The sequence below is a fragment of the Podarcis gaigeae genome (genome assembly GCF_964106915.1).
Source record: "Podarcis gaigeae genome assembly, chromosome: 11".
NCBI lineage: Eukaryota > Metazoa > Chordata > Lepidosauria > Squamata > Lacertidae > Podarcis > Podarcis gaigeae.
In genome coordinates, this window is record NC_139687.1 from 8,055,576 (window position 1) to 8,071,895 (window position 16,320).

Genomic DNA, 16,320 nt, shown 5'->3' on the forward strand with positions numbered 1-16,320 from the left:
GGGAGCCTCCCAGAGTGGCTGGGGAAACCCAGCCAGATGGGCAGGGTATAAATAAATTACTACTACTACTAGTACTACTACTACTGCGGTTATTTTAAAAGGCAACTTAACTTCACAGGGTTTCCTAATATATTTCTGTTTTACATGCTAATTATATTTAAAACCAAGCATTTGAGATTTCTTTTACGTAGTATTTTTTTCTTAATTTCAAAGTATGTATTAAATTATTAGTATGGTGATGTGAACTCCCAGGCTGGAGCAGAGACGATGTTTATATGTATACCGCCCTAAGACCTCTGGGTATAGGGTGGTATATACCGTAAATTCAATAACAAGGAGGAGGAGGAGGAGGAGGAGGAGGAGGAGGAGGAGGAGGTTGAAAAGTTGTGTTAGGATGGTCAGAGTTAGCAAGAAGCAAACTTTTTTTTAAAAAAGTCATAATGAAAAGGAGTGATAATAAAATATAATGGATAGAATACAATGGGGTTTGATCTCCTGATCAAACACATTCCTCAGAGTATCTGGAAAAGGTAACTCTGGGTGATTCCTTTTGCTCTGTGCCCCCTCCTCATCTGTGCAAGAGAGCTAGGGGGGTGTTTGGGAAAGAAGAATTATCCCAAACTCCCTTTCCTGCTTCCGCTGATGGATGCGTTCCATCAGTGAAGCAACACCAACTGGATTCTATCTAGTATACATAACTAAACATGAAAAGCAGTGACCAAAAGGAAGCCCACATGGACTGCAGTTAAAAATATACATGCACATGAACCCCTCAAAATCAAAAGCTCTACTGAGGCAGCAAAGTTTGTTATGTGGGTCTTTTGTGTCCTGAGTGTGAAATCGCACCAGGCCATTCAGAATCCTTGCCAAGAACAATTGGCGCTGGAAGTAATATAGAACTAATATGTCCAGCTCTTTAGACAATTTGTGTCAAAGTTAACAATTACCTTCTGCTGCCCTGTAGTGACACCTAATTCAGAAGTGTCTTTGATAAGTGGCTGAGGATATTGGGCTGGAGAGGCAGCCTACATGCCTTTGGTGAGAGAAATAAAGAGGAACTTTTGAGGCTTGAGTGGGAATAAAGCCCAAGTAATCCTTTCCAAACCCCAGAGGAAGTGCTTTAAAATGAAATTCTGCTCCTGCTGACCTGCTTGCAGTGCAGTTCACATATGTTTATGTACATACGTGCAATCTTGTTTCTTTCGCCTTCTCATAAGAGGGACATTTTCCAGTATGTGACCTTTCTATTACTTAAGTGAGTGAATCAAAAATAGGTACTTGAAAACATAATCTCTGCCTTATTTCTTCATATAAATACAACAGATGCTTAAAATGCAAACCCCTTCTGTGTGTCTGTTTATAAGGCCTGAAGTTACTTTTGTTTTGTTTCAGCCAAATGGCCAAAAGGCTGCCAGCAGTATGTCTGGAATGTTATTTACTTGGTACATTTCTAGGCTCTTTCTTTGTAGCATTGCATACACCACAGCTAGGGGTCATTTACTTAAAAATGACCAATGCAGTACCCCCAAGCTGCACAGTTATTCTTCTCAATGGGGGCTTTGTAATAAAAGGGAGTGTCTCATTATGTACTGTAGCTTCTGTGCTTCCCCTCCCCCTTGCCTTTTTCGTTCTTAATAATTTGATTTGGTTTGGGTGGAGGTTTGGGGAGGTGCTGTTTATTCTTGCTCTTTGTTCTCTGTGACTTTCTTTCTTTGCTAGGGCTTCAGTGTCTTGTGGTATCTTTTGTGATACTAGCTGACTTAACTCCATTTGACCTGCTTTTCTGAATTTTCATTTTAAGACGGTTACTTATAAATGTGCGAGTGTGTTTTTCCTCCAGCAGAAACCACTCTTAAAAACACTGCTCTGCAGACAGATCCAGACAGATAAACTTCTTTCAAGAGAAGTGTGGGTGTTCATACATTTTTGAGGGAAGGGTTGGGCTGCATAATAGAGGTTCTTTGGAACATGGATTAGTACATCTTGAAACTGTCTTCAGGCCATATCTGCACTTTACACACATGGGAAGAAGACTTTACCTTTTCAGTTATGGCATAATCAAGGTGTAGCCCTTGATATGCCATGCCCTCTTTAGCTATATAGTTTTTGAGCTGACCTGTGCATTATGTTACATCAAACTACAGGGACAGCTTTGTAAAACGTGAGAGCCAGGATGGTTAGAGTGTTGGACTAGGATCTGGGAGACCAGGTGTCACGGTCCAGTCTATGGGTGATCAAAGTCCTGGCTGGGGACGTCAGGACCAGGGGCAAGATGGCGAGTTGGGAGCAGGAACGAGAGTCCAGAAGCCAGGAGTCCGAGGGTCAGGAAGCAGGGAGTCACGAAGTCGAGGGTCCGAGGGTTGAGAAGCAGGGAGTCAGGAAGCCGAGGTCCGAGGATCAGGAAGCAAGAAGCCAAATGCAGCAAGGCAGGAAGTGTGTTGCAAAGAGCCGAAGGGAAATGCTGACCTTATATCCCTTCCTGGCTCTTGCCACCAGGTGCAGTGAGTTACCAAGCCGCCTCACCTGTGCAGCCATGCCTTGCCTCTCCCGAACAAACTTAGGAAGGCCCCAGTCCTGCGAAGCCCTACTGGTCACATGGGTCCTCCTGCACGCACTCCTGACACCAGGGTTCAATCCCCCTTCAGGCCATGAAGCATACTGGGTGACCTTGGGCCAGTCACTGCTTCTCTCAGCCTAAGTTACCTCACAGGTTTGCTGTGGGAATTAAATGGGGGGTGGGGAGAACAATGTATGTCTCCTAGAACTCTTTGGACAAAAAGGTGGGGGGGGGCGGAAATGCAATAAAATAAATAATAAAACATAGCTAGGTGAAGAAGCAGCTACTTGATGTAAGATGCCACTCAGTAAGTTACATTTGAAAAGCAGAAACCCTGTGTCCTGTGTTATCGGAACTCCTTTAGTTAAAATGTCATAATGGCAGGGCATATGACTTCCATTTTGACTGCTGAATGTGTTTAGCTGTATTCAGGAAGGTGGCCATCATGCTGCCTGACTACCAGTGGAGAAGAAGTTGAGAAAAACTCCGGGATGGGAATAAAACTTACAAAAGTTTTATACAAGCTTATGAAATTATATTCTCGTAACAAGCTTTTGAGGCAGTGTAGGTAAGAGATAGTGGCTTCTACCACCCTGTGACCTTAACCGATGTGCAGGTATTTTGACCCAGATCTTCCTGGCCCATGTCCATCACTCTTCAGATTTTTTACTTCACATAAAATTTTATCAATAAGCAATCAATGGATCAAATACATATAATGTGGGAGGGGAGGTTATTGGTTTGTTTTTGTTTCATTATGTATTTTGTATTCTCATTTTTGTATGTGAACCAACTTGTGATCTTGGGATAGAAAGCTGTATACAAATTTAATAAATGATAACAATAATGCAACCATATATCAGTATATCATAGAAGCAATAAAATTACATGTTTCCTTCAAATTTTCTTGTAAGCTTGTCAAAAAAGAAGAAGCTTTTATAGTTGTTTCACTATAGCTCAGCAAAGATGTGCTCTGTATGTTCTTGTGGTAACCTAGTGATTAATTTCCTGCTCTGCGTGTGTTAGGATGTTGGGGAAGGAGTTTATTAAGTGAATTCTTGTGCAAAGGTTGTGTTAGCTTTGTACTTTGAAACTTCCTTGTAGTTTCAGTCCAATTTGCAGTTGTTTTTCACGGGGAAGTGCAATCCAGAGTTTTGGGGCCACTTCAGAAAAGAACCTGCTCTGCCTTGCAGCTGAGAGAACACAAGGCAGATTAAGGTCAACCTCACTTTATGAAATATTTTGGTTTATCTCCAGCTCTGACTTGTGAATTAAATAATTATAGCACTCTGCTAGTCCTGGTTTTGTATTGAAAATTTTGCTGGTGTGCTTTCAGTCAAGAACTGCGTTTTCAATCATTTTCATGGCAGCAAAGAAGATCTGCCATGCATGCAACTTTAATGAAATAATCCCATTGCAGAATAAATGTACTGATTAAAATAAGCAAGAGTTGACTAGGTGGTGTTTGGAAATAACATCCTGGGTAGGAACAACCTATAAATAATGCAAGTTTTAGTTGTTTTTTCCTGAGGATTTATCTGCCCTTTACACCCCAAATCCTGCAAATTTTGTAAATAATTCCAGAAGCACACTCACCATTCAGTTGTCTTCGAGCGAAATGTTACACCAGCAATTTGGTCCTGCTTTTAAGTGTTGCATTTAATTAGTAAGATTTTAAAAGAATCTGAAATGTATTTCAGAGCGTGAAAAAAGTCCATGGTTTACAAATTCCAGCTAGCTATATTATTTATTCAACTCCAAATAATGCCTTGTATTAGATATTGGAAAGTGGCAAAACAATGACTTCATTAGGCTACACAACAAAAGTGGCATGTTTAACAAAAATCCTATGTGTTCACATACACATAGCTGATCAGCCATCTTAGTAGGTCCTGATAGAAGCTGAAATGGGGAAGACATGTTCATTGCTATTGGAATTGAGTTTTTTAAGAGAAGAAAAAAGTCACAGATGCAACAATAAATAATATTAACTTAGTTGTAGGCAACCTTTCTGTATTTCAACTGCCATTTCCACGGTCCTCCTCAGATATTTTGCAGAATTGCCTATGACATTTCTTTGGGTATCCAAAGTCTTAATCCCCCAAACCTGTATCATGCAAAAGGAGGCATTGGGTGGTTTATAGAAATGGCCATATTAATTTCATCCCAGAGAGTAGCCTATAGCTTGAAATCATTTGTTCATTTTTCTTGTGGTACTTTGCTATAGCTGTTCCCCTACCCCAATTTCTGTAACATGTTAGAACAAAATCCATGTGCTCTTAGGAATTGACACCTACTCTTGCACGTAGAATGCTGTACAGATCTAAGAACCCACTCATCGACAACAGACACCCCCTCAACACCAATGCCTATTTTAGCTTCATTAGGTGCTCAACTTCCCACACTTTTTGTCCTAAAAGCTTAGAGTTTTCAACATTTACAATGTTGCTTTTTGAACGAGAGCCTCTCTCTCTCTTTTTTCTCTCTCTTTGTTTTCCCTGGTTGCTTTGATCATTTAGCCGAAAATACCTATGGTCTGTATTCACACCTGCCCTTCTTTTATTATCTTGGCTTAGGCATAAATGCTTCCACTGAAATAAATCAGCCTTGTAATTTGAAAAATATAAAACTTTGGTTTAAGTTACTTATTACAGGTAATAGCTGTTTGATGGTTGAATGTGAAACAAATGCTTGGCAGTATATTTAGCTTGAATCTCTGCCAGAAAACAATAAAGTGCAACCTAATTCCTAAAAATGTCTGAGCTATAAACTAACTGTCATGACATAGCATGCATACAGTAATAACAGGCTGACAAGGCTAATAAAGTCTACATATTGCTATAGCCAGGCAATGCATGCTGTAACAGGTTCATAATGTATTTTGTCCTTCATTCATATTATGCAGCCCACACATCATCTTCATGTCACAGAGCACATTATCTGGAGGGAGCCATCTCTGTGGAACACGCCTGTGCCATGAAATTGCTCATGCCTGGTTTGGCTTGGCTATTGGTGCACGTGACTGGACTGAAGAGTGGCTAAGTGAAGGATTTGCCACTCACCTAGAAGATGCATTTTGGTCAGCTGCACAACAGGTATGGCTCGAATAGTCGTTTTCATAATGTAGAAATAAGGATAACCATCAGTTTACACATTTACAAAAAGAGCAAATAGACTCCCTGTTTAAGGATATAAGTATTGCTATGCTGGATCAGAACAAACATTTATCTAGTCCAGCACTGTGACTATTTCTGACAGCAGCTGTCCAGACCCCAGGGAATTTCACTAATAGGGTAGTAGGGATAACCTTACGCCCTTGGAATCTAGTAAACAGAGGTATACTGCCTCTGAGCAGGAGGAATCTGTTTGCAACTGTCTTAGGTAATCTCTTATCTAATCTCCTTAAATTTATCATGCCCTTGGCCATGAGCTTGGCTTGATTAACTTCCATATGCAGAGAAATCTGTTAGATGAAATTGTAATTGGTGGTACCTGAAATAATTTGCAACACTATCAAATGTTTCTGTTCTCCCTTTTATCTCTAATGCATTGGTAATGATGTTGTTATGCACTAATTTAGCTATGTAGATGCATCCTGGCAGGTGAAGTATAAATAAAGGTGTGAAAACATTCTTTATCATAAGTAGAAAATCAGTTGTTTGCTGATGAACTGGTAAATTGGTATATAATTCATTCTTCAAGACAACACTGTAATTATTCTTGTGGGTTGTGGGACAGGTATGTTATCAAAGAGAAGACAGAAAGATTTAGGGCAAAAAATTATTCTGACTTTCAAGGTTGTGATCAGCAGTATTATTATACTGAAATAATATGTCAGCTGTTTTAACTGAATATTCAGTTAATTTTTTTCCAGTCTGGTGTTCATATTCTTTAACATGTTATGTAGGAGTAGGAGAACCACACTTCATAGGGTGAGAACATGTATGGCTGCCCTACACAGTCAGACCATTGATCCATCTAGCTCCTTGTTAACTGTGCAGGCAAGGACTCCAATGTTTAACTTAGTATTTAATCAAATAATTTATTTGATTGATTGATTGATTGATTAAGATATGTAATCAATAAAAATGTCTCACAGATTCATTGGATAGATTTTTCTTTAAATGGTGATTTCTAATACAAGAATATATGAGATATGAAAATATAAGAGCAAGAATGCATTCCTCCTCCTTCCATTGCACATCATTGCACACACAGGGTGTTTGCCTCTTTTAAGATGATACCTATGATGACCTGTGTGAATAATATAAAATCAAATAATTGGTGCTTCTCACTTCAGCACCTATTTTCAAATTGAATTGGTTACTTAATGGATTAAATATCATAAGAATTAATTGACTAAGACGTCTTTAGCCAAATAACAGCTCCACTGAGAACCTTTTTTTGCACTCTGTTCAATGCTGGTGTAATTATGCTTTAAAGCTTTAGGTCATGGCCACCATCTTGCAGAAAAAAACACAAATGGCAAAAAACCCAGTGCCCAGTTCCACTGTTATATGCCTTTGACCTAGTGGTTCAACTCCCTCATTTGAGCCGTATGCCCCCATGCCATATAGAAGGTGAAGGGACCCTCTGAAGTCCAAGGGGCTGGCACCGCAAGCAAATAATGTATTGATCCATGCTTATAAGTGCTTTCCATTGCACACATACCATATAGTTCCTCTCTTCTACACAGAGTATGGATAAGGCCATAGCTTAGTGATAGAACAACCGCTTTGCATGCAGAAGGTCTCTGGTTCAATCCCTGGCGTATTTAATTGGGACTGGAATTGGTCCTTTAATTGTGCACCCTACGCTACCTGAAATTGTCTATGTGGGGGTCAGGAGATCTCCCAAAACAAAATATATAGTAATAATAATTTGTATTGGTCATGGTAGTAGGAGATAGGTTAGGTGCCTGCTCTTGCCTCCTCTAAAGGATGACAGGGCTTTCTCTAAGCTGATGTGATTTCCATTAAAAACTACTGAGAAACTGAAGAAGCATCTAACAATAAACTGAATATTTGTGTCCCAAGTAGCTGTCAGCTGATGAAGCAAAAGAGCAGCAAGATCTGAAAGATGTACTGCGCTGGCAACGCCTTAGAGATGAGGTGCAGAATTCTGAAGGAGATCTGCAAGTGTTAAGGTACAGAAAAGGCTGCTCACTTATTGTTTCGTCTCTCCTTATCACATTTTCCCTCTCTAAAAGAAGGATATTGGAGTGTTCTGATTACATTATTACATCTTCCAAAGGGTTTGTAAAGCAAATATTTAGAATATTTGTGTACCACAGTTTCATTAAAAAAAATCAAAGAGGTTTACAACACTTAAAATATAATACAAAAATTAAAACAGCTCACTATTATGGAAAAAAGCATAATCCTGGTGGCAAATAAAAGTATACCGCAAAGGTTTGAAAATTAGAACAGAAGGCGTCTGCTCAGCCCCAAATGGAAGAACACTCCACAGGAGCAGGCCAATAACACAGAAGGCTGGGTTAAGTGTTGCTGTCACATGAACCTCACCAGCTGAAATGTAGAAAGAGAAGACTGGACAAAATCAAATGGGTTGAGGTTGGAGAGAGGATAAGGAAAAACAACCTAGGTTGCAATCCTATGTACAGTCCCGAGACTAAGCTTTACTGAATTCAGTGGAATGTACTTCTGATTCAACATGCATAGGGTTGCACTTGACTTTTTAAAAATGAGGAGGAAGTCTTAAATATTGATTCCAATAAAAAATATTTTCTCAGAAATTACTGCTCAATGGAACATATCCAAATAAATGGTTGAGGGGCTAAGTTCTATGAAGTTGAAGGCACTGGGTATATTTAGGCTGAAGAAGATAAAATAAAAAAATAATTAAATAAGCTGTTTACTGAAGAAGAGATAATGTGATAGCCATTTTCAAATTTGTTTTAAGGCTGTCAGATAAGGGAGCAAAATTGTTTCTGCTTATCTCAGAGCAAGAGTGGGGCAGCCTGAAACCCAATAATTGCCTGCAGATTCCACCTCAGAGGGTGGGGAGCTCAGAGGTAGAAGTCAAGGTGGGTAGGAGTGGAATGGGAGCAACCAAAACAGATGGACGAGAAAGTGGTACTCTTGATTAGTTCTCACTTCTGATATTTTCCTCCCCTGGCAACCTGCTGGTTGGATAGTAGGAGAAGTGGGTGATTCTGTTTCAGTGTCCAGCCTCACCCACTGCTGGCTTCAGCCCCACCCATCACTGGCATGGTGACAGGTTGCTCTGAAGGAATGGAGCCCTTGACAAAAAAGAGAGAAAGGTTCCCCACCCCTGCCCTAGAGAATAGGACATGAAACCACAGGTTAAACTCAAAGGAAATTTCAGCTAAACATTAAGGAGAACTTCCTGATACTGTGAGTTGACAGTGGGACAGACTGCCTTGGAGGGTGGTGAACTGTCCCTCTTTAGAGGTTTTCAAGCAGTCGCTGGATGGTTACCTCTGAGAAATGCTGCGGTAGCTAGAGCTAGGTGGCTTTTGAGGTCAACTCTTTGAAATTGATCCACTCAATCATAGACTCAATCTATCTTTTGCAACCTGAAATTTGGCTTGTCTGGCTGCAGAGCAATCTGCTTACCACATCATATTAGGCTACACCACCCCATAGACTTGTGGGTGTAGAAAACTTAAGCATGGGGCGGATTAATTTAAACCATGTTTCACTGAGGAAATTCTTCTTTGTTTTAATCATGATTTTCATGATTTTTATTTAATTTTCCTTTTTTATATGTGAATTTCATTCATTGGCTCTAAGCATACTAAAACATGTTGAATTGATTATTTTACAATTAAATACAGCCTTTAAGCTAGATTTTATACTATGTTTACAGACAATGTATTAAGTATAAACTCCAGTGTATAAAGTTGAGTTGACTGTTAGCTTTCAGTTTTGTTGTTTCATAAAATGTCTCCAACCCACCAATCCAGTGCATAATTATGCATGGAATTTGGTGAGACTTGTTTATTGTGTTATCCATGTATTTATGTGTAATCCTATGCACAGGATTGCAGCCTGAATCTAATCCAGGGACCTGGGCGGGGCGGGGGGGGGACTATGTGCAGAGCACAGCATCTTATTTTTTTAAACAGTATTCCCTTATGCTGTGCTGTATGTTAATTTGTAAAGTATCCCAGTCTGGAAAAAAGTTTGTAATGCACTTCAGGGGACTCACCTGATTGTTGTAACCCCGGCCTCATGCAACAAGCTAAACACTACACATAGAGTACTGACCCTAATACAGAATATTTTCCTGGCTGATACAGACCCAGTAGGCAACACCATGTGCACTTGAACTTTTTCTTATTTTCTTATTTAGCTTTTATCCTGCTATTTCCCCCAAAGATTTTAAGACAGTGTGCATGGTTTCCCCCTCATCCCACTTTTGTATTTATAAAATCCCATGTTGGGCAGGTTAGTCCAGGAGATAGTGGCTCGCCCAATATCATCAAGTAAGCTTTGTGGCTTATTAGAGATTTGAATAAACATGCGCCTGGAAAAGTAGCTGCTCCTGGAATAAATATAGTTCTAAAAGCCTTCCACCGGTGGCCCGGCCCAGTGTCCATCTTCTGAGCCTTCCCTCTACATCAAGTTCTCACATTACTATAGTTGTGGTATAAGCTATTTTCATTAATATTTATTCGTGTTATTGTATATATGCTAAATCAGACAAGTCATACGTTTGCAAGTGTGTAGCTTGACAATAGGTGCAGATAGAGGAAACAGCCTTATCGCTAGCTGCAGCCAACACAGCTGCTGATCGCCAGGATGGCTGGTTTTTTTGTGTATTTTGTTTTGTTCCATTTTTTTTAAAATGTGAACATGGCTTGCTCTGATAGGAGGCTTATCTAGACATTAGCTTTCCTACTTCAATTGCTAAGGTATCACATGGGTTTTATAGTGCATTAATTTTACAACAGAGACTGTTTAAAAAACCTATCTTAAAAGTATATAATAAAATTATATTTAACCAGCAACATATCAGAGCAGCTAACAATAGTTTAAAAACACACTAAAACTACATAAAAATAGTAGAGCCGTAAATATAAAACATGGGAAGTTAATATTCCAACAGGTTAAAATAACAAATGTAATTTTTTAAAAATCTAAGAGGTGTGGACAAATGAAAAGGTATGTCTTGGTGCCACAAAGGCGCTAGAATCTGCCATGCCAGACTCCCCGGGGATACATCTGAAAATGAGAAGCCATCACTGTAAAGACTCTATCTTGGCTCACCAACAGCTTCATCTCTGAAGGGAGAGGGACTTGAAAAAAGTATTCAGATGAAGATCTTAATACGAGGGGGAAGGACATGGATTACTGGGGCCAAGCTATCTCTCCATCACTCCAGCCTCATTTGATTCCTGCCACTTCGACATTTACGGTATACACAAGGCTGGAGCTAAAAGAGTTCCTGAGCTGTGAGTCTGATATTTAAGAGGAGTTACAACCTTATCTAGAACAGGCTGAGTACCACCTACCAACAATAATCTTGTCGGGATTATGTTGTAGTTTATTGGCCCTTATCCACTCTATTACTGATCCCAGATACTCATTTAGTACTTCTGCTCACCCCAGATCTCCATATGACCTCAGTCAACACTTTCATGTAGATGCACTAAAGCACGCCACAGTATAAACACCAGCTTTTGTTGGACATAACCTGGGAAAAATAGCTAGTGCAAGCATCCCTTAGCTACTTACTCTGTTACAGCAGGCTCTACCTGAGAGAAGAAGGTTGCCCCTTTCCCCCCTCCCAACCCTGTGATTTAAACTAAATTGGTCAGGCACTAGTAAGCAATAGTTTTCTGACACAAATTTGGAAACTGGACAACCATTGATGAAGAATTCACACAGTTTGAATTTGTTCTGGATATTGTCCTCATGGGTGATAATTCAGTGGGCTGAATGTTTCAGGCTTTGTTTTCAAAAACTCTGGCTGCTTTTCTTTGACGTGCATGGAAAATTGCAAACTAAAGAAAAATAAAGAAAAAGCGTAAGTCCTTTTTTTCAACATATTGGGCTTAGATGAAAGAGCCCATTCATCCTTCCAGGTGTAGCCTTGTGAGCTGCTAAGCCTATGTTCAGGTAAGAGCCGCCAAAATATGTTACTGGATGTAATGAATTCAATATCCTTCCTTTCCATTTCCCTCCATCTAAAGTGTCTCCATCTATTCTAATTTCCCTTTGCGCATAGTGTGACACTCCTGCCTGTGTAGCATGTCTTAGCAGAATGCCATGTGATATGATGTCATGTCTGGGAGAAGAGTTAAGTCGCTTCACACCAGCTTAGAATTGGCTACTAGTTTAAACTTCAGCTGTTTGCGTAGCCATATATAAAGTTACATTAGAAAAATGCATTGCTGTACTACTTTTCCCACGAACAAAGTTACCTGAGTAAGTATGAAACCTCCTATATAGCAGACAATGCCTGAAGTACAACAGAACGTTGTAATTAAGTGTTTTAATTGTGAGACTTTTTTTTAACATCCTCGTTGTATCTGTTTATCCAGATCTTGAATTATTTGTGCCCTTTTAGGCCCAAGAAAGAGAACACTGGCAAAGCAAGTGAATCTGGAGCATCTATAATCAAACATGGCCTGAATGCAGAAAAAGTGTTCATGCAGGTTCATTACCTGAAGGTCAGAATGCTAAAACCGGTACTCTCAATATGACAAATCAGTATTTTGTACACATAAGAAAGGAATAACATCTTGTATGTCTTGTTCGCTTCTTCCAGGGTTATTTCCTTCTGCGGTCTTTTGCAGTGAAGGCTGGAGAAGCTGCATATTTTGCCTTTTTAAAGAAGTTTGTGCGGGCTTTTCATGGACAGCTGATACTCTCTCAGGTACTTGCATCTTTAACTTAAGTCAAAGTAATCCAGGAGTTGAAGAACCTTTCCTATGAGGACAAGCTAAGCATTTATGTTTTAAAAGCTTGGAGGTGGGGGAGCGTGCAGCAAAGTGAGCAGAGACCATTTTAAATCTCCCTTTCATAACACTAGAACTTTCCTGGTGAAGTTGTAGGCAGTTGATTCATAGCAGAAAAAGGAAAGTACTTATTCACACATTGCAGGATGTGGTGATGACCACTGGCAGGCAGAACTATTCAACTCCCTGATCCTCTGTGGAGGTGGCCACCTGCCCATGGGACTGGGCCAGCATAGGTTCTGCTGAATTCTGTGTGGAGTATGTTGTGGCAATGGACTTGAACCAGGTCTCTTGCTTGCAAACTAGAGCCGTGAAAGGATTATTTTTCCACCCCTGAGCCAACCAGCATAAGCACCAGGTGTTGTGATTGCAGTGTTGGCTGTGCCACTCCATCAAGCACCACTGTTGCCTGTGGATTGCATCTTTAAAAGGGAACTAAATAAATTCATCAAGGACAGCTTCATTGGTTGGTAACAGTCATGACAAGTGGAACCTGTAATGAAATGTCACAGTATATCTTCACCCCCTAACAGGAATGGGCCCATTCAGGGTTCCAGCCACCCATGTCCTCCTTCAGCATACTATAAATTGTAAACAGCTCAGGAAGGACAATTTATCCGCTCCCCTGGTTTTCCAGTTTTCCATTCCAAGTGGTGCTCGACATTATATGGCTCCTGGAGGCCTCTGAGAATGTTTTTTCTTGCTTTTTTATCCTCCCCCTTTTGTGTTTTTACATTCTTCTGGATACTGGGATTAGTTCATTTATCAGTTGCCCCATTGTGGTTATAAACCACCTGAGTTTATTTTTAGAGAGAACGATAGCTAAGTGCAACCTATACAGTGGTACCTCGGGTTACATACGCTTCAGGTTACAGATTCCACTAACCCAGAAATAGTACCTCAGATTAAGAACTTTGCTTCAGGATGAGAACAGAAATTGTGCTCCGGCAGCATGGCAGCAGCAGGAGGCCCCATTAGCTAAAGTGGTGCTTCAGGTTAAGAACAGTTTCAGGTTAAGAACGGACCTCTGGAACAAATTAAGTACGTAACCAGAGGTACCACTGTAGAGGCAACCTATTCCTCTCGGTATCAGTTACTAGAAGTGAAGGGCAAAGAGAATTGGAGGGCTGTTACCTTCATGCCCTGGTGGTTGGCCAGTGTTGGAAATGGGATATTGGGGTACATGGATCCTGGGTTTGCTCCTACGGGGCTTATGTGCCTAACACTAAGGTGGGTGTTCCATTGTTGCTGTTATTCTTATCTTAAGATTTTAAGAAAACTTCAGGCATAGAAAATACATTTGTCAGGGTATGCAAGATGTGTGCTCCCCAGAACTGGCCATAAAGAAAGCTACAAGGATGTATGTTACGGATGCTATGATTTAATCTAATTGATCTATCGAGGGCTTCTAATCATGATGTCAAAATGGAATCTTTTTGCTCAAATGCAGTATAGAATCATAGAATTGTAGAGTTTGAAGGTACCCCAAGGGTCATCTAGTCCAACCCCTGCATTGTAGGAATCTCAACTAAAGCATCCATGACAGAGTAAATCCCAGATATCTTAATGCCGTTCTCATGAGCCTCCAAGGATCTTCTAATTGCTCTTGGAAGCAGAATGCTGAACTAGATTGACCTTCATCTGATACAGAGTCGTTAATATGTTTCCAACTTTCCCCTTGTAAATCATCCTTAGTTATAGTAATACAACCTTCTATTGAATATTTCAAAAACTAAACTTTGGTTTGAATATAAGAATGAACGTACAAAAATGAACTGTAGCAACAGAAGCAGATAATCTTTTTTGCCTGCTGCTTCTTTCCAGGATGGCTTTGTTAAATTCTTATGGAAACACATTTCAGTCATGCTTTGTTACTCCAGGTTGCTATTCTTTATAGAGAGAAATTGCTTCTGGAGTATTAAAAGGGTCAAGTGGAGGCACACAGAAGCCTCTCTTTTCATAAGGTATCTTAATGTAAGGTTAAAAATTCAATCTTGATTTCCAGCATGCCATATTGTGAACAACTGCACTGTGTTGAAAGAGAACTTCTGCATGTCATGAGACACATCACCATCAGATAATGGATATTTTCATTTAGACCAAATTAAACGGACTTATATTTTTAAAAAATCTTTGCTTTCTTTCTGATATTGACATTAAGCCTATGAAATAAGAATGCCAGCATGCATTCATAATATTTTTGTGGTGACCTGCTTAAAAACATGAAAATAAGATAAAATACAACTAGGTTTCAAGCTGAACAAAATATTTCCCTGTTGTTACAAAACAGAAAATTTATTTTTACTTCCATCATTGACTGTAAAGATAATTGAGTCAAGATGCACTGCTGAGTGTAGAAAAGCCATATTCAAGATGAGTATACACACACAGACACTTTTTTCAAAAGACACCGAAACTGTTCCTACATGTTCTTTATCATTTATTTATTTGGTGGTTAGTTTTATTTTTAACTAACTCTTGCTCCATGGAGCAGAGAGACCTACACACAGCTCCTAAGTGGTCTGCTATCTAGGTACAGCTCCATATGGAGCCCACTTCACTTCAGCTGTTGAATTGTGTGCCTTTAGGCCATTTTTAAAGAATCTTTAGATTATTTTCTTGCAGTGGCTTCCATAAATAAATGCTGTCTTGGGTAGATTTGTATGTTTGTCCCTGGCTTCATAAACTATGATTTACATCATGACCACCTACTTCTCTGTTGTCCCTCCTCTCTGCTTGTATGCCAGCTTTCACATTGAGATTCTTGCTTGCATTAAACCAGTGTTCTCAGTTTTGTCCAAAGGGCTGCATCCAACTAAATCATTGTGCATGCAGAACAGCATCTGTAAAAGCAATGGAATGTGCCCTCCCTCAACCCCATGCACTCCCCAAATATGTTATGGGGGTTCCTGTAACCCGCTGGAACAGATTTAATGGAAGTGCTGGGATATGTGGAGGAAGGAGACAGTGGAAGTTACCCTGCACTCACAGAAGTTGTTCCAAGCATTCAGATTTAGATGGACACAACTGCAGAACTTTGGTGTAATTTTAGTTAACAAATCAGGTCAATAACCCAGAATTTGTCATGGTCTGCTTTCTGACTTACATGCCCTTTTCTCATAACATCTAACTTGCCCTAGTTCAGCTCTGTGAGAATTATGGCTAAATTAGGATTTCAGCTTGCATCTCCTTAATCTTAAATCAAAGCTTTTTTCATTGCATGATACAAAATTCAAATAGGGTGCTCAGACGGACCCTAAAGGATCAGACCAAAACATGGCAACATAAAGCCAAAAGGAGAGATGATAAAGGCTTGGGGGGGGGGGGGGAGCAAAGAAAGCAAATTACTTTCTAAAGATAAAATGTTAAAGTTAGAGTTCCACAGTGGGATGTAAGTGGGAATACCACAGAGAGGATGTTTTATAATTGTTCAAAAATAATAATTCAGCTTGGTAGTTAGAAATATTACTTGAATCAATGTAGAGAAATGAGGATAGGATATGAATGAAATAAAATCAACACTTTCCCCAGCACAGTATGGCTTCCAACATTACACATATAAGTTTTTCAGGAGAGAAACACAGTGAGGCTCTCTGTGTGGAATTTGCAGAAGCACATTGCCTTCCCATCTACTCATTCTCAGGCCTAGGAAGAAGGGGAGGACTCTTGTACTGCCATCAGCTAAGTATAGAAGGGAGAATCATATCAAGATGACAATAGCCTCATTATCATGATAGATTTTTCTTAGCTATGGTTACCAAAGCTGGTAATGTTTAGATTCTCTCTGAGCTCAGCAGACTTACTTCCTACCAAA

General features: G+C 39.8%; 1 protein-coding gene across 17 annotated transcripts in view; it reads left to right on the forward strand.

The window, feature by feature from the left end:
- AOPEP (aminopeptidase O (putative)) overlaps positions 1 to 16,320 on the forward strand; it is a 186,998-nt gene that overhangs the window by 63,019 nt on the left and 107,659 nt on the right. For 14 of the 17 annotated variants that reach the window (XM_083701994.1, XM_083702007.1, XM_083702003.1 and 11 more), the window contains 4 exons: positions 5,463 to 5,652; positions 7,597 to 7,703; positions 12,116 to 12,218; positions 12,317 to 12,424. In XM_083701994.1, the coding sequence (XP_083558120.1) occupies positions 5,463 to 5,652; positions 7,597 to 7,703; positions 12,116 to 12,218; positions 12,317 to 12,424 (508 nt within the window). Of the gene's footprint in view, positions 1 to 5,462; positions 5,653 to 7,596; positions 7,704 to 8,520; positions 8,604 to 10,818; positions 10,933 to 12,115; positions 12,219 to 12,316; positions 12,425 to 16,320 lie in introns of those variants that run through there. The other 3 variants (XM_083701997.1, XM_083701998.1, XM_083701999.1) reach the window with 3 other exon arrangements.